The 22,705-nt window shown below is 44.3% G+C and overlaps 1 protein-coding gene across 2 annotated transcripts in view; it reads left to right on the top strand.

The window, feature by feature from the left end:
- LOC144162472 (protein zyg-11 homolog B-like) overlaps positions 1-22,282 on the top strand; it is a 63,118-nt gene extending 40,836 nt beyond the window's left edge. For both annotated transcript variants that reach the window (XM_077693012.1, XM_077693011.1), the window contains exons 12-18: positions 421-491; positions 3,885-3,932; positions 4,117-4,184; positions 5,512-5,641; positions 7,717-7,769; positions 9,834-9,931; positions 10,815-22,282. In XM_077693012.1, coding sequence (XP_077549138.1) covers positions 421-491; positions 3,885-3,932; positions 4,117-4,184; positions 5,512-5,641; positions 7,717-7,769; positions 9,834-9,931; positions 10,815-11,032 — 686 coding nt within the window. In that variant the 3' untranslated portion in view covers positions 11,033-22,282. The remainder of the gene's footprint in view (positions 1-420; positions 492-3,884; positions 3,933-4,116; positions 4,185-5,511; positions 5,642-7,716; positions 7,770-9,833; positions 9,932-10,814) is intronic.
- Positions 22,283-22,705: the final 423 nt, after the last annotated feature.

Raw genomic sequence — 22,705 nt, 5'->3', positions numbered from 1 at the left:
TAGTCTGGTAATTCAAAAAGTATAGAAGATAATTTTAAACTGATTGAAGTTTTGTTATAAGGTTAGTTAACTCCATAAAATCTCCTAATTTGACTAAATTTGGTCCATAATTAACAAAAATAGTTTTACTTGCCACGTCCCCCCTTAAAGTTGAAAACATGATGGTGCCGACAAGAGTGGCACATTTGCTGTTGTTTAAAGAGTGGTGAACACACTTGAAACATTGAAAGTCATTTAGGCTTGCCATTTTTCTTGAGAGTTAGTGCTTGAACCCTAAATCTGGTCAAAGCTCGCTGCTTTGCCAAATCATCACGTAGACTCTATGTAGCTGCCATCAAATTGAAGTTTCATAGCCGTCGCCTCATTTTGACGTCTATACCTCAAACTGTGCCAACGTTTGTTCGTATTCCTTGTTTTCAGACGAGTCCCCAAAGACTTGTTCGGTGTTCCTCTCGAAGGGAGGCCTGGAACTCTTCCTCACTGTTCTCGAGGTGCGTCTTTTTTTTTCTGCTGGTTTTTGGAAGTGGTCACTACTGTTAGACCTCAATATGGCAATGTCGTTAACATTGGCAGTTTACTTCATTATACTGAAATTTTGTTCGATAGAAAGTTGACACTTGAATGGGCCAACAATGCCAGTTTACTCGCCAGTTGTAAGCACTTATTCACGATAGTTTTTGAAGTAATTTGTGACCTATCCTCCGCACCTGATTCGCACAGGTCATTGGACTATGCAGTATGGTGTGCGCGATTTTGACGCCAATCGGAGGCTGTTCAACTCTGGTAGATAAAAGTGGTACTGCCACAGGCTTCATTATATCAAAAATTACATGAAAGAAACATTCTGTTACAGTAAAACCTCGTTACAAGAGGCACTCAAGGTACCCAGGAAACATGTCTCTTATAACCAAGGTCTTTTGTATGCAATGTTGCTAACGTGGCGAACATAGAAGTACCAGCCAAGCACTTTTCATTCAAATGGCCCTTATAACAAAGTGTCTGTTGTATCGAACCTGCCACGGTGGCTCAGTGGTTAAAGGGAAGCTGAAGCGCTTTCCAAAAAATTTGAGTTAGATTAACAGTTATATAGTTTCTTGCGCGCTGATTCTGAATATCACATTGAAATTTATCGTACATGAGTCCAAGTGGCATTTGTCTTGCAAAAAGCGCGGCCCCGTTTGAAAGACGCGCGCTTTTCGTCTTTTGACGCCCCTGATTGGTTGCGCCCGTCATGACGTCAAAGGAAGACACCCTTCGGCCGCGCGGGTTGTCGGAAGCATTGCGAACGATCGCACGGTTGCCTTTGCGGCAATTTAGCTTGCAGTTTAATTTTCGCACATGACTGGAAGTTGTTTTATAATTTCCCGTGCTGTTGGTTCAATTATCTTGGAGCTTAAATTTGCTTTACACGACAGAGAACCCCAAAGCAGTGACTGTGACGTCGACTAGTGGGTTCCATCAAAATATTTTTGAATTAGGCAACCAGCATTGGGGGATTTTATACCTTGTGTTAATATTAGGTACTGCCTTAACTGTTTTTTATTATACACAAAACCATTTATGCCGAAGATTAATGGGCGTTTTAAAAACAATCTACCAGCGAAAAGCACGTACGTGCACTGCTCGAAAAAATATCGTTCATGCGCTGTAAACGTATATGCGAGACACATCTTGCCGGTACACGCATAAACCAACAAGCAGACTCTGCTTCCGCATTTCCTTTGTTCGTTGTCGCCCACCCCAGCCCCGTTACTCATCCCCGTACACAGACTCACACGCGCACGCCATTTCGGCAGCGGCGCTACGGAGTCTCCGCGATTGCTAGCTGCACTTCGATGAGTGGCGTCTTACTGCTTCACATGCATTTATTCTGAAAACACTGCAGCATACTAGTGCCTGCTCAGCATTATTGGCTGTAGTAGGGCTTGATTTTCGCTTGTGCGTTGCGCATTCTGCTACAATATTACGGCCACCTCGTTATAATTAACAGACCAGTCGGACAAGGCAGTTACGTTGTAGTTACGTTACTTTAGATAACAATCACCAAACGTTTGTGATAATGAATCGTTGGCCTGTTTCAGCATTTCTAGATTTAAGCATTTACCGCACTAGTCGGACAGAGGCCGTATATTTACTCTTCGCCCCTAATTTTTTATATCATCATTATATATATCCCCGACTATCACTGGAGCACACTTGAGGTTCAGTGACAACAAGTGCTTGCCAGGTTATAATATGCAGCCACACGGAATCTTGGGCAAAAAATTAGGCCCCCGCAGTCAACACAGATTATGGCACGGTGGTGGTTCGGAGTGGTGTTCTTTTTTTAATTCCAGACAAACATCACCTAATCGTGACATGTATACTTGCAAAATAAGTAATCTGGTTGTCTTGGTTCTTTTACTTTGTAGGAATACTGTTTACCTCTTAGCCGGGAGAGAACTTCTATCAGGATTGGCCCCTTGTTTTAGTTTCGCCAAAAAATTGTTTTTTTGAACACTGTCCTGAGCCCATAGGGAAAGAAAACCGACGCGTTTAGCGAAACAAGTATTTCCTGAACAAATGTGACTTGGTTTCTGGAATGGAACGAAACATCCCCGGCCAAAGTACAGCAGTATTTCCCATCCTTCCTAAATCTAGAATCTAATGTGAACATTCACGTCTGTCGCATCAAAAAAAAAAAAAAACGCATTGGAGCGGTTTACAAAGTATTTAACGTGGTGTTGTATATTCTCTGTCATCAAGCACAGCCACCTCGGCTGTCGCTTCCGTATGTTATCAAGCATCCCGGCGTGGCATTATTCTGCTTAGGAATACAGCATGATAACGTATGCCTCGTTTGGCGTTCGTGCATACTTTTTGAACACGAAAATTGTACAAATGAGTGCTATCAACCACAACAACAACAAGTATCATTCACAAGCAAACACGGCGAAAAGAGCATGGCCGAGGTGGCCGATCCGGCCGGAAGTCCAGGTATGACGTTTTTCAGCCGGTTTTCGCCCGCGCTCTTCGGTCTTCCGGCATCGCGCGGCGAGATGGGGGCGGGGCATCGGGCCACCTTTGTTTGCTCATTGCGCCGCTTCTATTGCATGTATTGCGAAAATATTTCGTACACAGGAACTATTCAAGGTGTACTTGCTGCTAGTCAACTTTTCTTTTAATTCTACAACTGCTTCACCTTCCCTTTAAGGCGTTGTGCTGCTGAGCACGAGGTCGCGGGTTAAACTCCCGGCCCCGGTGGCCGCTTTTCTGGTGGAGGCGAAAAGCAAAAATGCCCGTGTGTACGAGATTTTGGCGCACGTTGAAGATCCCCAGCAGGTGGTCAAGATTAATCCGGAGCCCTCCACTACGGTGCGCCTCGTCGTCTTTGCTGCGTCGGCGCGTTAAACCCTACAATCACTCAATCAATAAATCAATCAATCAGTCAATCAATCAAGTCTCTTGTATCGAGGTATGTTGATGCTAAAAGTACATCAAGTTGAATTGGGCATAAATCTTGTTACTTTATCATGTCAAGGTTTTTGTTATGGTAGTTAAGTTTTCATAATATGGAGGTTTAACTGTACTATGGGAATTTTTATTATTGTTGAAACTTCGAATTCCCTAGGCGCAATTTTAAACCGCGGATTACGCCGTGAATAAAATGTACTACCAGATAACCCCAGCACAACCGCAAACAAGTTTTGTTTTTTTTCCCGCAAAACAAGTTTGTTTACGGGAAAAAAGGGGGGGGGGGGCTTACAAACAGAAATATACAGAAGCCCTTGTTTTCTTTCTTCGTAAATCGATGCGAAAAAATGTAAAATCTGAGAAACTGGTCGGAAAGATAACAATACCAAGAGAAAACGAGATGTCTGTGTCCTCCTTTTTTTCTTCCTCAGCTCTTTCTTGGTGAGAGTGCCGTGGAGACCAAGGTCCTTGGACTTGTGGTAAGCATCTCACACTTGGTCCTTTTACGCTCTTTTGTCTTTGCGCAAGCTTATTTGGTGCGAGTTTTAAGGAAGAATGTGCATTACACAACCTCATGTTTATGTATTTTGGGAAGCCCTTTTTTGGGAATTTTGGGTGAACAAGAGGATGTGTGCCCAATTCCCTGTACTGGTTTCCTTGCAGAATAACATCGCAGAGGTGCCCAGCTTACGGAGTGACCTCATGAAGGACAAACTTATTCGGATTTTGAAGTGAGTTCCCAGATGAGACCTTCTGGCTTTCCGCGTCTGCAACCCGTTGTTCTTTAAAACATCATTGCAGCCTCCTAACTTACAACGTAAAAATCTCTCCCAGAACTTTTAGTTTTTGAGCATGTACCTATATATATATCTTGTTGTTTTATACACACAGTTATCGTCTACGTCAGGGGTTCTCAAGCATGTTGGTCCCAGGGAACCCTGCTAAGTTCCGTTAAGTGCCAAGGAACCCCCCCCCCCCCCCCCTCCAGCCAGTTTTCATTCCGTTCATGCTACATTAACGTGCAATAAATTCAAAAGCAAGCAAGGGTATCGTTTTTTTTTGTTTTCGTCGACTTTACGCGAATGCGTACGCTAGCGGCACCTATCTCCAAACAGGAGAAATGCGCATGGGGGTAATATAAGGCCGATATTCAAGTGCAATAGTTTAACCACGTGGCCCGTTTTCGGAGTCTGGCTGGCTACAAGCTGCTGGCGAGATATATTGCGCAGCTCGCGCGTTTCTGTTATGCGCCGAGATGTGGTTACTGACACTCGGGCGTGAGTAATGGAGGTTCCTTAGATCGATCGCACCTCAAGTTCACCATATAATACTTTGCCACTGCGGAACCAGGGAAAATTTATCAGTGGCTCGCGGAACCCTGAGGAGGGGCCTGCGGAACCCCTAGGTTCCGCGGAACTCACTTTGAGAAACCATGGTCTACGTGATGGAGCAAGTCAGGCCCATCTTTGCATTTTTGATAGATGGGTGTGTGGTAGATAGCTCTTTGATAGCTTGGAAACTATTAAATGGCTTTACTCTGGAAAAATATTCTCACTGCTCAACATTATTCTATGTTGCTTACGAATTTGCATGCAAAGATATCATTTAACCCGATGTGTCAACAATAAATTTTTTTTGTGTCAACCCTTTTTTATGACTACCTTGTTGTTTTTTCGTTGCCCCTTCGGTTAATGTTTGTATTATCGAAGCCACTTTGTTCAGTTTCCATGTTGCCCTTCTTGCCACCCACAATTGAACTCGACGCGTCTGCGGGAATTTGAGGAATCAAGTACAAATAAAAAGGGTGGGGATAAGGAGATGGTCTTGCGGAACGCCTCAAGTTAGTCATTTGCAGATAACGCGATGCACAGAACGGGTTAAACTTAGTTTCTTTCATTTACCTGCCCAGAACAGCTCTGAGCAGTTTGTGGTCGCTGCAAAAATGCTTTTGGAGTATATGCTCTATGGGAAAAAAAAAATTTGGAGCTGCCCTGAAGGTGTTGTGGGCAGCCCAAAGTGACAAATAGAAGAGACTTGTGATGTATGTGTTACTTGCAGGGACCTGCTGCACTCAAGCCACATCGACGTCAGCTACTTTGCAGCGGGCATCGTGGCGCACTTGGCCAGCGACGGTCCCGACCACTGGACGGTCTCCTGCTTTTCGCTCGACCACATGCTCAAGGAACTGGTTAGTGCTGTGGTGGGGACAGTGCTGTGTGGCCGTCTTTTTGTTTGACGATGCGGTCAGTCGTGCAAACTTTTGCCCACTCGTTTATGCAATGCATGCTTTTAAGGGAGACTGAACCTCTTCTAGCCTGAATTTGCCGTGAGGCATGGAAAAAGTATTTTTGCTATCGCTTTTGCTGTTCTGCTTATAAGGAAGCCGCAAAAGAACTTTTACACATGCTGGGGTTTTCGGAAGAAAGTTACGGCTATGGCACAAAAACAAAACAAGAGGTCATAAAAGACCAGTACATGGTAAATTTCTTCAGAAAATAATTATTTACAGCAATTCCGTAGGTTTTTAACAAAGTGGCGACATGACGACATTTTTATTGCAATCAAAATGTTTACATTCCTTTTGAAAATACGGGTGTAAATGGGTGGCCACAGAGGAATGGTGACCGTTGGCATAAACCCGAGGAATGGGAGCAGTGAGCACTTTACTGGAAGGGAGGTATATGATGCCATTTGTTCCATATGTTGCCATCAATGTGTAGATTCCATATGAGCGCGAGCGTTTCAGCTACCGATTCTTTCTTCTGGTTGCGTGGCTTACAAGTGGTGTGATGCGAGATCACAACAACCGGTAATAACAGGTGAAAAGAGTACTGACACGAAATTTTCAAATTACATTTTCTTTCGCTGTTATGGGTGCCTACCAGCGTACTAATCATAGAGTGGCACATTAGACGGTCGGTCGCAGTGTAAATAGTTTTTTACAGCCTCATTTTTTCGCTTTTCCTTATTTTTTACTTTTTTTTGGTGTTAAGTGTTTATAGTGAGACCCATATTTAAAATTTCAGTGTGCGTGGGAACATTTTCAGTGCAGGGGTTGAAAAATTGAAAGTCGTTTTGCTAATATGAATGCGAGTGGTAGTGCTCAGTGCAGGGAGCATCGCTTGGATAGTTTTTTGGTTATCTTGTTTTTTTTTTTTCTATTTTATTTCATTCCTTTCTTTATCGGTCGCCTTATATTTTATAACCATGTGTGGGGACTTATCCGGTTCGTTCTTCCACTCTTGAGCATCAGCTCGCAATCTCTCCACTCTGGGACCTTGATTGATAGGCCTCACAGTGGCATATGCGGTTTTATGAGGTGGAAAATAAGTGGTGGCACATTTCTACGCTAGCTATACGCAGTCCAAGCAAACCAATGCAAGTGCACACGCATGCAATGGGGGAGCACGAACGCCGTATCAGGTGCCAAAACACACAGGTAGGCTGATACGGTTCAGTCAGCCAACTGTAATACAGGAACGTCAAAGGAAGCGTTTCATATACAGTAGTGTAGTCACAGAGCCCTGTTAAAAAAAGCGTATCTAGTGGAGTGTAGTGCCATCATCATCAACAGCACCAACCAACGCTAATGCAAAAAAAAAAATCATATTAAATTTAAGTTTCACCGCTTCCAATTTTCTGGAAAAGAGTTGTGACTTATGCATTTGAAAATATGGCAGTTTAGCAGGATGATGCTCTTTTATGCGCACATCATGCTGATGCCTCGCTGGGACTGGTTGCAGGGCCCCTTTAATCCAGTGTTCCTAACCATGTTTGACATTGCCAACCCATCTGCACTGGAAGAAGGTTGATTGATTGTAGGGTTTAACGCGCCGACGCAACGCAGGCGATGAGGCGCGCCGTAGTGGAGGGCTCCGGTTTAATTTTGACCACCTGGGGATCTTTAACGTGCGCCGAAATCTCGTACACACGGGCGTTTTTGCTTTTCGCCTCCATCAGAAAAGCGGCCGCCGCGGCCGGGAATCGAACCCGCGACCTCGTGCTCAGCAGCGCAACGCCTTAGCCACTGAGCCACCGCGGTGGGTCACTGGAAGAAGGGTTGGGGATCTCTTAAAAACATGGTGGTGTTGCATGTGCCTTTTTTTATTGTTGAAATACCAGCTGCTTGCTTATTCGGGCCCAAAGTTTTGGCACTGACCATGTGCTAGGGGTTGGAATTGTAGTGTATGGGGAAATAAAGGGCTGAGTTCGTGATTATTTTGATCTCCTGAACTGCCCCCCCCCCCCTTTTTTTTACTTCAGGGGGAAGTTGTACAGAGCTGGAAAAGTCCAGACACAGAAATGGTGGCCTACAGGTGAGTCAACCACCTTGTGCTTTGTACAGGCTTTCTGGCTGTCGCGTGGTGATCAGTGGCTCAGTGTAGCTTCTGTTAGTACTCTCATACAACATGGTATGTGTAATAAAGGAACTGTTAGGGGGATTTTGGCTGGATAAGACATGCCTTGTCTCAATAAGAAGGACTTGCTTCTGGACAAGTTGGTAGGAACTTTGCGACACGTTTCAAGCACGAAAGATGACAGGACAAACGTTAACTAGGCCGGGACCAAACAGCCCGTGAAGCTTATCACAGCTTTTTTATTTAAGCGAAGGCTTAACACAGAAAACGGCAGCATCTCCCCTCCGTGGATGATGGCGAGGGTGCGAAGTACGGGGACTCGAAATGACATCCAAGTTGCGCCCCGACCGTCATTAGATTTGAGCCGTGAGTTGCACCTTGATTATTCCCTGAATGCAACTGAACTGCAACTCGCGCCTCAAATCGAATTGCACTTGATTTACGCTTGATGGTGGTGTGCGCACACGGATGGACGCGGGCGGACACTGGGAGGTCCTAAGGTACTCCGCACCGTTACAGGCGAGGGAGTGAGCCCTTTGACTCTCGGGTACTAACTCACGGTCATAGTCCAATGGCTAAGACAACCGACACTAACCCTGTCTGGTCTACCAGACACAGGCTCGAATCCTGCCGATGCTTGTGTGATTTTTTGCGATTGTAAATGCTATGCGCACGGACACGGACGGACATTGTGCGGTCCTAAGGTACTCCGCACCTAAAATAAAAAGGGAGCTGTTTGTGTCAGTGACACGTCCATCTCTCTTTACGACTGTGAAATGAGGTGGTTTGACACCGCCCGCTTGTAGCCTCCAAAGTGGTCTTGTGAAGTTCCATGCAGAGCTCATCCGCACATCTTTCAACTGTTTTTCCTGTGTTTTTTGTTGCACCTCATTGCAATGAAACCAGTTGGTAGTTGGTGCTTGTCCTGTCATCTCCCTTGTATCCGTCCATTTTTAGTGTTTCAACTATGTCGTAAAATGCCTTCTCTTGTTGCACGAGACCTTTTAAAACCGCTTTTGTCTCTATCCCCCTAGACTTGGTGCATCTAATTGCAAGTCTGAAACATTTGGAAATGCCATTGAAATACTTGCAACGGGCTACCTAAAATAGAATAAAATATAGTTTAAATATAACGAACAGACATCCCAGGCACAAAAATTGGGTGATGTGAGTTTTCACCAACAGAAAATTTCATAATGCGTGAGAATGCTTTTACAGAAGCGTCTCAAAAACCAGTGTAGTATAGTGTTACCCCCTTCAGTAACACCGTTGTGGTGAGCTAAAATGCACTGAGTTTATAGCTGTGTGAACTGCTTCAGACAACCAACATAGCCATACCCGGTAATGAGAAGCATTTTTGAAACCTTACTTGTTGCAATGTAGCCATCTGTATGGCAAGAAATCATTTGCTGCTTTTATTGCAGTACCACATTTTATTATAGTCATGGACAGATGAAACGCAATCACGAAAATATGAAGCAGAACACACAAATATCGCGATTTCTTTTCATTTAGGTCAAATTAATGCGTGGTTATTTTCAGTCACGAAGTTGAAAATCTGGCTTTCCAAATACTATACCGATAGTGTGTCATTAATGCACCTCTACAAACAGTGTTATTCAATTTTGCATTTTCTGGTTCATAGTTTCGTGTTTGCATTTCATTTGTCCATGACTGTACCTAGTAGCAGTGATACCCGAAACAAGATGGTAGTACTGTCAAAGTGTCATTGGTTTAGTCTTCTAGGGATTAGGGAATTAGATATTTTTGGCGGGAGCCCTAGTTAGTCGAGGTATGAGCACATAGCTATCCATCTGGGGCCATGAAGTTTGGCCAAGAAAGCAAGAGAAAGTGAGTGTTGGACTGAACTTTTGTGTTGCTGAACGTTTGCGTGGAGGGAGGGGCTGGGGGTGAACACGCTGTATGTACGTACCTTTAATTTGAGGCGAAATCCCAGTATATTAAGTAAAAACTGAGCTGGACCATGTGTGCTCACGTGATGTTTGCGGCCGTGCTGTGCAGGTCGTTCAACCCGTTCTTCCCGCTGCTGCGCTGCTATGCCTCCTACGAGGTCCAGCTGTGGGCAGTCTGGGCCATGCACCACGTCTGCTCCAAGAACCGTGCGTCCTCCCACTGCTTTCTTTTCTTTTTTTGTTTGAGAGTTAGTGCTAAAAATGGAAACGTTCGATGGTGAATGTGTCCAGCGAGACGAAGAAAGCATGTTTTGTCTTGCATGTGTTCTTTGGGTTGCCTGAAAAGGCTACAAAAGCCTTACTTCGCTTTTTGAAGGACACGGGCCTGTCTGAACAATTGTAGGGACGTTACTACAGTGCAGTGCCCTTAGTTCGCCAATTTTATCTGTGTACTGCCTTAGTTTTGCGCATTTTTCTGGTTTTGTGTGCATCCTCTGTACTGCCTTTGTAGTTGCCATGGTCATGTCGTGTTTTTCCTAATTTTCTTCCTCTCATTTTCTCCTTCATTATGTACTGCTGTCCTTTCTTTCCCTTTCATTTCCCGTATCCCGTACCCCCTGTATAGAGTAGCCAACCGGACAGTATCCTGGTTAACCTCCCTGCCTTTCCTGTACTGTTCCTTCCTTCCTTCCTTCCTTCCTTCCGTCTTAAGCCATCTTCATCCATAGCAATGTGATGAACTTTGTTGGAAGCTATGCTATATGGCTGTGGACTCTAAGCTTTACTTGCAAACCACTTCCTTGCTTTCATTTTTACTTCACTTTGTTTTCATTGATCATTGTTGACTTTGTATATTCAGTTTAGATAACAGGTTTTAGTAGCACAGCTTTGGTTTTGGAGAAAATTTTGAGTTCGGTAGCTTCACATTTGCATAGATGTGAGCTGCTTGACCTTAATTTATGCTGCAGAACTAAGTTTCGTTGTTTCAGTTTTGTGTGGCAAGTTTAAAGGGGCCGCGACAAAATGCGGCCTTGATTGAATTGACCAGGCAGTGACAGGGTGCGCTTTTTGTTGTTCCTTTTACTTGCAGCCAAGCGCTACTGCACCATGCTTCTGGAAGAGCGGGGCATCGATGTACTGCAGAGCATGCTGGACAACCCTGAGACCAACCCCGCCGTGCTCCAGATCTGCCGCAACATCGTCGCCGTCGTAGAGAGTCAGGAGAGGCTGGCGACGACCGCCGGCGTCGCCGCAGCCGCCGCTGCAAGCGCAACCGGCGCCACGACGCTCCCGGAGATCTTTCAATGACAACGGCGATGGCACTGGGAGTGTCGTCCCCAGACTTAGGCCAATTTGTTGTCGCCCACACGCACGCGCGACGCCCCCGGTTCCTCCTCCTCAGCTCCCTCGGAGCTGCTGCTCCGGACTTGCGGACTTCTGGTCGAATGGCGATGGACTATTGCGTCGTCTGGTCTTCTTCTTTGGAGGCCCGGTAGCTTTTGGCTTTTTTGTGCGCTGTTGAGCTCTTTCAGGTAGATAAACGATGCTGTCCGTCATCTGAGTGTTACTCGTTAGCGGCCTCACGACTTTGAATTCTGGCGACTGGTGGCCGAGTGTGACCACTAAACGCAGCTTGCAGGTCAGTGACTGGATAGTTGTCTTCTAAGTGTGACATTCGTGGAACTTTCGTGGAACTCTTAGTCTGGTGGCTTTTTGGGTCTCGCCGGCGTCCCAGTACGGGTCGGCTGATCTGAACTTAAATCGCATCGACGTTAGCTGACCGTCGACCGCTCACCTTGCAACTGCACCTTGCAACCGGTGTCCTACTCTGCGTTAGTTGGTCGACGGGCAGTCACTGAGGGAACTAGCTACGGTTACGTGTTGTAGGACCATAAGCGACCGGCGACCCGCCAGCGTCGGGCTGTCATATGATGAACGGCGGGAACGTGCAAAAAATAGAAAGCAGCTGAGTTGTTTGGAGGGGAAGGAACCTTGCAGGTCGTTGCGGTCTATTTCTGTTTTTGTGTTGTTGCTGCTGTTGTTGTTGTTGCGTTTCTTGAGATGAGTAACGAGGCTGTTCTGCTTGCCTGCTGTTAAGACTCCCTTATGCGCCTTGTCCCTCACGCCACACATTCCTCATGGATCGCCCATCACTCCTTGGTAGGTGTGCTTTCACTGCATCGAATAGGGTTCCGGATTACTTAATGGCGAAACTCAGTTCACGATGAAGCCGTGTGTTTGGTATGTACGCGTTGTCAATACAGTGTGAGGGTTTCTGAACCTTTTGGTGGAAGCCAGGCAGTTTGGTTTCAACATAGACTCTGTGGATGGAATTAAAGGAACCGCAGTGGCTTCCTCCATGGTTGCCAAGCTTCGGCAAAGCCCTGGAAACACTTTCTCCTATCAAGTTTACTGGGCGATTGTCCTGCGGTAGTTTAGGTTTCGAGTGGTATGAAACACAATGGTCATCTGTTACTGGTACCATATGGTGGGGGCTGAACTGCCTCACTCTGACTTTGGTGAAAGGAATGCAAGAGTTGCTCTGTGTTCAAGCGAGACTAGTTTAATGATGACAAACTCGAAAGTCTGCAAATTACGATGAGATATTCGTTACGCAAAAGTAAATGTTTGCTCTGGCAGGACTAAAGCAGAAAGAAAGAAAAAGTGTTGTGTGCATACCAAGCCAAGATTTTTTTTGAAAGAGGAAGGTTTATTGAAATGTTTATGACATGGGAACCCCCGGGCCTAGATAAAAACGTTTGTTGCCGGCTCTTTGAAGTGTTGATGTAAGGATAGAAAACGTTTTTCAAGAAATGGTTTGAACCAACTGAAGAAGCGGTTTTGTTTTTTTATGGAAGGAGCCGTGGGCAGGAAATGCATAATTTGCTAGACATCTTGTTGAGAAGAATGACACTTCTAACTGTGTTGTGAGAAAAAAAAGGGGGGGGGGGGGGGGGGGTTTACCGTATTTTTGTGCGTATAACCCTCACCAAAAATGCGAAAATTTCAGTGGCAAAGTAGGGGCGCGGGTAATACGCGGGGTTTTTTCTTTAGTGCAGCTTCACGGCAACGCGCGTTGTGCCGTGAAGCTCCTACGCAGTAACACTCACTAAGCTTTCCACGGCAGCGATTGCGAAAAACATACAAGGACAAGGCATGGAGGGATGGAGGGTGATTCCGGGTGAGATGGTGCAAGACAACTTCAAAAAATGCTGCATCAGAAACAACATCGATGAAGCCGAAGATGACCTGGTGTACAACAGTGGGAACTGCGGCTCAAGTGATAGCTCTAGCAAGAGCAGTGACAATGAGTGAATTGTGGCTTTCGCGTTGCAGTCAGTGCATTATACTTGCTAAATATACGCTTTTCCTGTCTACATAGTATGGGATGCATTGCTTGAGCAGTAGCTTCGGTGATGCCTTTCCTGTATCAAGTGTGCAGGCAATACGCGACGATTTTTTTTTCTTTTCCGGCGGTGCGGATTATATGCAGGGGCGGGTTATACGCGCGAAAATACGGTATCTGCCGAAGCTACGTGGGCTATGAGGTGCACCCTAGTGGACAGCTCCGGATTAATTTTAACCACTTTGGGATCTCTAACGTGCGCTGAAATGTCAACACAGAAGCGTCCTCGCTTTTCACCTCCATCTGAAGAGCCAGCCACCACAGCCAGGATCGTACCTACGTTATTGGGCTCAGTAAAATGCCTTAGCCACTGATTCATGACGGCTAATAACCGCGTTGTGAGAGCTGTCTCGCAATTCTTTACAGCATTGAAATCGGCAACCCAGCTGGTAAATTTAGCAATGGTTTGTCGGTCTTCGATATATATAAGCTCACCCAATACTTGGTAACCGTTTCTAAGCACAGGGCGTCGTTGACGAGTCAACTGAAAGTTTCGTGAATCCATTGATGCTGGAGTTGACAGTGCTGGTGCGATAATTCCATATGAATTAAATTGCTTCGAAGTTAAGTGCAGAACTTCTTCTATTCTAGCCATCTCCTCATAACGCCATACTGAGTGTTGCCTTTTAGTTGCATTGTAAGTGGCGCGTAAAAACGAAGAATGCTAATGTACTGTGTCCACCTCTACAGTTGGTTTGAACCTCAATGCGGTTGAGTAGTGGAAGTAAGTTTCCGGCCTTGCTGTTTGTTTCTGACATCATTGCGAGCTTTTGGCTTAGCTTGAGCGTTGCAACGACCCCAATCATACTTTCGTTATTTTTTTTTTAGTTTAAATATCAAAACTTTTTTTTTTTTTTTTCAATTTGCATGCTCGGATCATCGCGATTCTTGGGGGATAAAATACAAAAAAAAAGATTATTACAGCAGCCAGAAAAAAAATATTTTGGAGTTTGCGTGTGGCCTCTTAATGCCTCGTTTGTGCGGGTTTAATTTCACAATATGTTTTTCAACTAGTCTGCTTTTAGACAGCCTTTCATCAAGTCTGAGACTGTCTGGGAATAATATTTACTGTTGAGGAGTAATTGTTTTAAAACATGCACTGATCGATGCAGGCATCTCCTAGGTTTGAATTGACATGTTACTGAATGAAAGCTGCAGGGGAGGATACTGATCACAGGACTCTATTTGTGTCAGTGACCCTTCTTTGAGGCACTATTGGTGCCATGTGTTCAGAAAGCGGGAATTAATGGGTGCAACATCGGACCATTCTTAGTGAAGTAGGTTAGGTGAGAAGTGTAGGTTAGGTGAAAATTTGTGAGCCCTTGCTTGCCAGCATATTAGCGCAAGGCTTTGTCTGATTTAACGCTCAAGGAAATTTACTGTTTTGCACTGTTCTTACCAGTAATGTTTGCTGTGGTCTAGTTGGCTTGCTAGCTTTTGCTTTGGTGACCACTGAACAAAGACGCCTGTGATGTCCTTAGAAACTAGTTTCAATTCATCTCTGGTTTGTGCTTGCCACGAATCTCTCATTTTTAACGAGCCAATTGTTGGTGCTGAATCATTCTGGTAAAATTGAGACGGTTGGCATTATGGCAGGCATTGGTAATTAAATGGAACCGAAACATGGGTGACTACATGTGTAATGAAAGTATGCCCCAAATTCGGCAGCAAACGTAATTATTTTTTGCGTGCACTTCATGGTGAGCTTACAGCCTAGTGAACTGCGCTCACTGGGGCCAAAATGTGTCTAGTATAATGCAGTAGAATTGTTAAGTGCCAGTTTTGGGTTGTCTAGGTTTTGCAAGGCCTTGTGCAAAATAGTAGTGAAAAGTTCTGCACAGGGGGATGAAATTATTTTTTTTGTTCAATTTACTGTAGTGCTTCCTAAAGGCAGGCGGGATTTAGAAAGCTTTGAAGGTTTACATTATATTATAATATAATAGTAACACTAACGTTATATTGTAATATTGTTTGGCATTGACAGAGCTTTTCTGCGAAATACCCACACATCGTTGTCTTCAACCTCCGTTAATTAAATTTTATTATTGAATTTCACTAAATTGAGTGGTCTCCTTTGGGCTTTTCATGAAAAGTATGTGTTTGGACTTAGTTTGACTTTCTGCTTAATTTAACCGAATTTTAGTGGCCCTGCAGGGTTAAAATTACGAAAATTATCTTAACTAAAATTATCTTAACTTTAGTTTTCACCGGGGCTCGGGTATATGTCTGGGGCTAGATTCATAAGCTATTCAGAGCTGACCTATTGTGGCATGAAAACGTGATGCTAGGTGCACTGCTCCGGACAATCATAAACCATTCTTACGAACAAACATAGTTCCACGGTTGAGCTTCTGCATATAAGGCATCGCATGTTAAAATCACGTTTGTTTGATCGTAAAGCATTAGTATCGCCAAAATCACATGTTCGTTTAATTGTTGTTTTAGCCAGACCTTTGAGTATCCCTAATCTGTGCAATAATTTTCGTTCTCTTCAACATTCAATTTGATTTCCCTGTTTAATTTAAAATGACAAAAGATTTTAACTGGTGGTGGTTTTATAGTTCTGTTTAGCGTGTTTTCATGCCTGGTGTGCTGAGAAATCCTTGGAAAAAAAAAATCTTAGTGCAGTGGAATTACTTCGGAAGCTTTACGGTGAGCTTTAGCCAGGACCAAAATTTAGTTGTTTAAATTAGGGTGCCACTGTACTTTGCCTTAACTCGCAGAATTCACTTCACGGGCATCTGCAGCACCCATCTCAAAATGAGATGTCACTAACACATTTGTCATGCAGAAAATCGCACATTGGTTAGTTTCCTTGCATCTGTTGAAAGTCCTTATAATAGGTCATCACAAAACTAGGCCACCTAACTTAGCATTGCTGTTAAGTAAAGATTTTTAATTGCTTCGGCTAAGTGCTTTGAGCCACGTTTTTACACTGGCCTCTTATTGTGTGAGATCAAACTGGACGGACGTTAAAGATTTTGCGCACATTCGAAAGCGGTGCTGTATTCGAATTGACCGACTTAATAATAGGTCTTTGCAGGTAAAAGTGATAGGAATACAGAAACCAAAGCCTTAGAAATTTTTCATGATCACGTTTATTTTTATGCTATAGCTGCCAGTCCATCGCATTAACGTTAGGTCCAGCATAATCATGGAAAATGGCTTTTTTTTTACTTTTTGGCCAATGAGCGCTTTAGGCTTTGCACTGACTCATGGTTTGCATTTATCTAAAGAATTTTTAGCGTAAAATAGGAACAGGCAAGGTATCATAAGTTATGTGAAACTGTTGCTTTCACCAACAAACCAAGCAAAGAGCATAGAAAAGCATGAAGTGAATTCTGTCGTAGAAATTCTATCCCTGCCAGAAGCTTAACGAGCATTAGTTAGTGTAGACTTTCACAGTGCTGGCTTTTCTGTGTACACGAAATTGCTCGATGTGGATAGACTAGAACAAAACAAATCTTTTCTAGATTATTCTTTCTTAAAGATTGTAAAGATTCTAGCACGCTGTCATTAGTAGCACTAGCTGCATCAAATAAACTGCCGACAGAAGCCCCGATTTCTGTATTCGCTCGACTGCGGCCCCACAATTTTCACATCACCGTTGCGCTTTATCAAAGAACGTACTGCCATGAATTTTTCTTCCGTCGCCTAGGTTTAGTTTTGACATACTTAATAGAGTGAAAATTAATGGTATTTTTATTGTCTGTAAGCATCAGTGTGCTCGCGAAATTTAGCTTAATTTTTCAATCGCAAGGCCTTTCTTTTTCCTGTCTGGACAAACTCACGCACTTGTATCTGTTACTAATGCACAAACTCTCTCAGGCCTAACTTACTTCTGTCGTAGCCCTGTCGTATTTCTTGTCGTATGGAATGCTACGCCTTAGCGGCATGGTGAGTTTGCCGGGGAGGGCTTGGCTGGAATTCTGACGCGCGTGGCCTGTAAAAATGGGCAAGAATCAGCGAAAAGGGCGAACTTTTTAGCACTGAGTTGGGTAGTGTGCAGGGAATGTGTTAAAGGGACAGACAACCGATCTTTGTCGAGTATATTTTGTTTTATTGCAAATGAAATGGCATCACTTAAAACACTTTGATCCAAAATGGTTTTGCTGACTGCACCCTAGAGCTTTTGAAATTGAAATTTTTGGATCTACTAGCCATACGTGTCTCGTCAAAATGAATGATGGCAACCATGACGTTGAGCCATGCGGCAGTATAGTTTTGACTGCGCGTGAGATTAAAAAAGGTATTTAAAAACTTGTCCCTAGCTGAAACAACGACGCGCAACCTTTCCTATACCTTCATGCGGTTTTTGAATCGCGCATTGAAATCGGCGGAGTTCTGTGGACATGTAACATCGTGTCACGTTTAGACACCACGGGTCGTTACCGTTCAGACTTAGTGCAAGTTTAAAATTATTTCCGCCTGATTATATAAAAATACTTTGCGATAACCCGGTATATAAAACGGTGGCTTTCATATGAGCTAGACAATATGCACTCCACAAAAATATGTTGTCAGTCCCTTTAAGCTCATGTGTGTTCCTGTAGAAACTTTTATGTGCTTGTTTGCTTTAAAGACGGGGACACTCTAAAATAGTGCCAACGTTTTTTGAGCTGCTGCATTTCATGCTCTGAAAATCTGCTTGTGAGATCACTGGGCGAAAAAGACCTGTTTGTGACTTTTGGGTTCATGCGTATCTAGCACTCCTCTCTCTTGGCTGTGAAGCTGAATGGTTGTTAACACAGGCGGTAGATTAGTTATGCCAAGGCTACGGGGACATGAATAAGTGCGGCACCAGTTCTCTAAAGAAAGTATTTTATGCCGAAATACTGCTACACAGGGCATTAGAAATAAGCACAGCAGACGACACTAGACGGCGCCGAATCGTATGAAATGTGAAACTGAGGTCGAAGAGCTGCTTTTCTCCCTCAATAACATCTTGCCAACCGCTTCCTGAGTTTTGGAATAAAATTTTGCAGTTTGAAATCAGATGAGGAGTGTCTGCGTATTGCAGGCAGGAGTGTGTTTTGTCGCAACGCGACATCATAGACTTTGCGCATCGTGTTGCTTTCTTGTTACACGGCAAAGAAAGGCTAGCCCTGGTATTCCGAGTCCTTCCTTTACCCGACCCTCCAGTGGAGGAGATCCTTTAAATTGATTTTCCCGTGATGGGAATTGTGGAATCCTCCCGTCAGTCGAGTGGAGGGAGCAAATGGAGTGGAGGAGGGACTCTGAATGCGGCCCTACAACTGGCTGGTGTGGCCTGTGTGGTCGTGAAAGCAGTGCAGTGTGAGAGCCGATCATAATGTGCTCGACTTATGCGATTGTGCCGATATGCCAACTGCATGAGTGGCACTGCCGCCTTGTAGTTGTAGCTGGCAGCTTGGCAATTACGATGTGGGAGCCTGTGAACATTTGGATGTTGGGGAGGAGACATGTTTTCCCAAGCACGGCCACAGGAGCGAAGAATGCTTATAATTGCCACCGAACCACATTTATTTGTGCATGCAATTTTCCTCTTGGCAACGCTGAACCGAGTTTTGACGTGTTTGACTGTTGCCTGCACAAACTACCGAGTTGGACCACATTGTAGTCTTGTTGCACATGTTAGAACTATGTCTAAAGTGGCATGTCTGAACGTTACTGGTTTAAAGTTCAGAGTGAAATTGTTGTGTGAGAGGTCCCAAGTTCTCTTGGCCGATTTAAGTGCTTTTTCAAAAAAGAAAAAGGCAAGTGCATCCTGAAGTTCTCTTCCCCTTGCGGGATTAACATCACTGGTTTAATGGCATCAGCTGTGACTATATGCTGAGAAGTCCGTAGGGGCAGCAATAAATGGATTAAGCCCATGTGCATGCAATGTAAACAAGCAAATGGGTGAATGTTAAAATGTTTGGGACAGATGCCATCAAAACATGCATTGCAAATGAATGTGGGTTCATTGCGGTAGTCCTTGAGAAAGCGAGAACTTTATGTCCACAGAGGTAGAGGCTTGGGGCTCCTGAATTTCTTCCCTTCCTCCAAGCTTCTCTTTTGTCAAGCAGGGAATGAACAGATTACGTGAGCTTGATAAACTCCCCTAAGTGTCCCTCTATCCCTTTAGAATCTCCTCCTGGTTATTCAGTTGAATACAGATCACAAAAACGCAGTGTATCCCATATGATGCTGGTAACCTTGCTTGGCTTGCATGCCGTTTGGGGTTGACAATCCAAACATTTGCTGGTTGCTTTTTAAGGGCAGCATTTCCGAAACACCACTCAACCTCCTTGAGTCTTAATTTCCTCTCTTACTTGTAGATACCCCACAAGTGGCACTTGTCGTTGCAAAGCAGGGCTCTTTAATGGACTGTGTGTGCTTTAATTAGTATTCCAAGGGAGGGTGTTTGAATTTCCAGTGTGGCTTGTTGGTTTTGTTTTTCGTTTGCACCGCTTGCGTGCTGGACGTGTTTGAAGTGTGTCGATTGCATCCAGCTAGCTGCATCAAGTCCCTTGAGTGTAGAGGTTAGCATTGTAACGAGTTGTGTGGCCAGAACAATACGCGGTGTTTTGAATGCTTCCAATGAATGTTGTGCGTTGACCGGTCACTGTTGAGGGTGTGGTGAGCCAGTAACCGATCTCGTTGCCAGCTCACTGGCAGGGCGGACTGTAGAGTGTCTATACGTGTGGTTCACTTTGTCAGCAGTTGCATCACTGTATTCACCTTCTTGTGAGGCCTCTCAAGAGCAAATGCTCACTTCTTAAGCAAACCTGAAAGGGTGTTACTAAGGTGTTGTTCGAAGTCGCTTGGTGATCTACACCACGCCTGCTTGAGTGATGAAGTGGCACCAACTCGCTTGACATCGTGTGTTTAATGAAGAACTGTGACAAAAATCAGTGTTTCCACAAGTGTCCCTCCTAGCATCGTTAACGCTCTCTGCATACTCATGTTTGGGGTTACTACCAGTTTCCTTCGCAATTCCGCTGGTTTCTGCGATGCTAAATGAAAAGCGTGAAGTGGGTTATTTGTCGCCAGTTTTTGTGTTTGAAAGAATGATTGGCTGTTTTTCAAGTCTGTTAGTTATCGCACTCTCTTGCTCAGTTTTACCCTGTGTTGTAAACGATTTCCCTCAAGGTGCAACCAAAGTTTTTTTCTGAGGCTGGTGTTTTTTCGCTGTGTTTTGAGTCCCTGGGTCTGCTCCCGAAACTTGTTTGGTTTACACCATGCTTGGAGTTAATTGTTGAAGTACTTGTTGACTCTTTCGGGACGGTTTATCTGGGTATCGATTTAGTTGTTGGAAGGGCTTGAAAGTAGCGTGGGAGCGGTTAGGCTTAGCCATTTCCAGTAACATTTGTCGGAATGGGTTCTGCGGACTGCAGTTTTCAATCATGCAAGTAGTGCTGACTTTGAGGCTTGAACTGGCTATAGTGAATGTTCTGAATTCAAACTGCAGATTGTGCAACTGTTGATGTCTAAAATGCTTATGGAGTTGCATTTGGTCTGCTTGAAACCTCTCTAGGGGGAATGTTGTTCAACGAAACTGTACCGAGCTAATTTAGTGTGTGGGGGTTTTGCTGCAAGTGTGTTCAAGGAAAGGGCTTAGGCTTCATCATACCATTTATTGTTCACGAATTTGCTGACATGTGCTAGGCGATTGTGGAATTCCTGTGCTGGCGTTGTCACCCATCCGAGAGTGAAAATCGGACGCCATCTCGTGGCAGGACGGCTCAGCGCATATTCTGAACCTTTTGATGTGCAAATGGTTTTCTCCGCTTTCCGTTCCTATTTTGCGTCTAAGGGGGATTATTCTTAGATGCAGCTGTCCACGCAGGTATTATATTTATTTGTTTTTAACTCGCGCCCGATTTTCACAGCCAGAAGTTGCACAGAAATTTTCAGCACAGGACAAGCTGTTCAAGGATGGTAGAGCATAACTTACTATTATGCTAAGATGAAGCCTTCCCGCTTGTAGTCCATGAGCCCATATACACCCCGAAACTCAGTTCCGGAATATTCAGAGTAAAAAAAATGTAAAGCTAGAAGCTGTAACGCAATGGTGACCCTTTCTATGTGCAAAAAGGGGGCTCACTGCACAGTATTACGTTGCAGATAACACGCCTGCACACCCAGCTTGGAAGCAAGCAGAAAGTGCGGTAGCAGCAGTACCGTGCAGTCGCTGCTGCAGTTCGCAGCAGAATCCCCTTCGCTTGTTTTATTTTTCTTTTTAATTTGGTGCTTGTGCTTGGTGGACTGTGGTACTGAAAATCGTACAGCGACATACCGTTCTGCTTAAAAACACCAAACACCTCCCTCCCGTTTTTCCCACTATTTTTTTTTTTAATTTTGCTCCTGTGTTTGCATTTGCGCCTGCCGTAGAGTCTGATGAGGCAAATGTGCAAGTGTGGTTGACATTCAGTGACGATAATGAGTATTCACTGGCGTGGTCGCAGTTTCTATTTGATTCTAACACACGTGTGATTTCAGAAAAAGGCTTTGCATACAGTGCATTTTGAAATGACGGGTACTGAGATGGTCATATCTCCTGTCGTACGTAATGTCATCTGGTAAGCATGTCTGATCGAAGTGTGTCGTCATGGAGTTTGGTTAGATTCAGTTTATTTGCACTAACTATAATTTGCGTGTGGTGGTTGCTTAAACGAGTGATGCGCTGTATTGTCGGCTGCGTTACAACTTACAGCTCGTCTTTTAAGTGTGAAAAAGTAGACTTATGTCGATGGCGTCTTGCGTTCTTCCGTTATTTAACAAAGTTTGAGGCCATGGTTGTCGCCAGCAATCGTTGCACAGCTGTTTGGCGTGTGGCCCAGTTGACTGCTTTCCGTGCGTGTTATGTTAATCTTGTTTGCAGAATGAGGGCGGTAGCGCGTCTGCCGTATCGTCAAAAAAGCATGGAAATGCGGGTGTTCTTTATTACCTTATTGTTTTTTGTTGTCCCTGACATTCTCATTTCGTTGGACGATCACTTGCGACTGGACGAGGGCGTTGCGCGACTGTTGTGAAAAACCATTGTGATAACCCTAATCGATTGTTGGTGATTATTTGTTCTTTTTTCTTCCCTTTTCCTCGTTTTTTTTCCTTGAAGAAAAGGAGTTGACGCAGAGTCTGTTGCTGTTTGAAAAGACTTCTATATATAAATCTATATGTATACATATTTACATGCGTCTGTGTGCAACTTTTTTTTCCCAGCGTGCCTTTTTGTGGCCACCTTAAAGGAGTCGACTGGGCTGAATTTTAGTTGTGAAAAGCCTGTGTGCTGGAATGATTGATAATGAGGTTTAACGCGCTGACACTACACAGGCAATGAGGTGACCTGTAGCGGAGGACTCCGGATTAATTTCAACCACCTGGGGTTCTTTAACGTGTGCTGAAATCTTAAACACACGGGCGTTATTTCTTTTTGCTTCCTGTCTGCAGTTGCCTGTCTGCAGTTTAGATGTAGCAATGGCGCGTTCAAGCTTTAGAAGCAAGTATGGAACACTATTCTTTTTGAAATTGGAGAACTTTACAGTTCTGGTGCAAGGATTTAGAAAACATTCTAGAGGATGACAAAGACAGCCAGTGCTATTTCTTCGCGAGAC

Source organism: Haemaphysalis longicornis, unplaced genomic scaffold (genome assembly GCF_048455015.1).
Source record: "Haemaphysalis longicornis isolate Haplotype H1 unplaced genomic scaffold, Haemaphysalis longicornis Haplotype H1 scaffold_12, whole genome shotgun sequence".
Lineage (NCBI taxonomy): Eukaryota > Metazoa > Arthropoda > Arachnida > Ixodida > Ixodidae > Haemaphysalis > Haemaphysalis longicornis.
The sequence above is the reverse complement of the archived record's forward strand: the minus strand, read 5'-3'. Positions and strand labels throughout refer to the sequence as shown.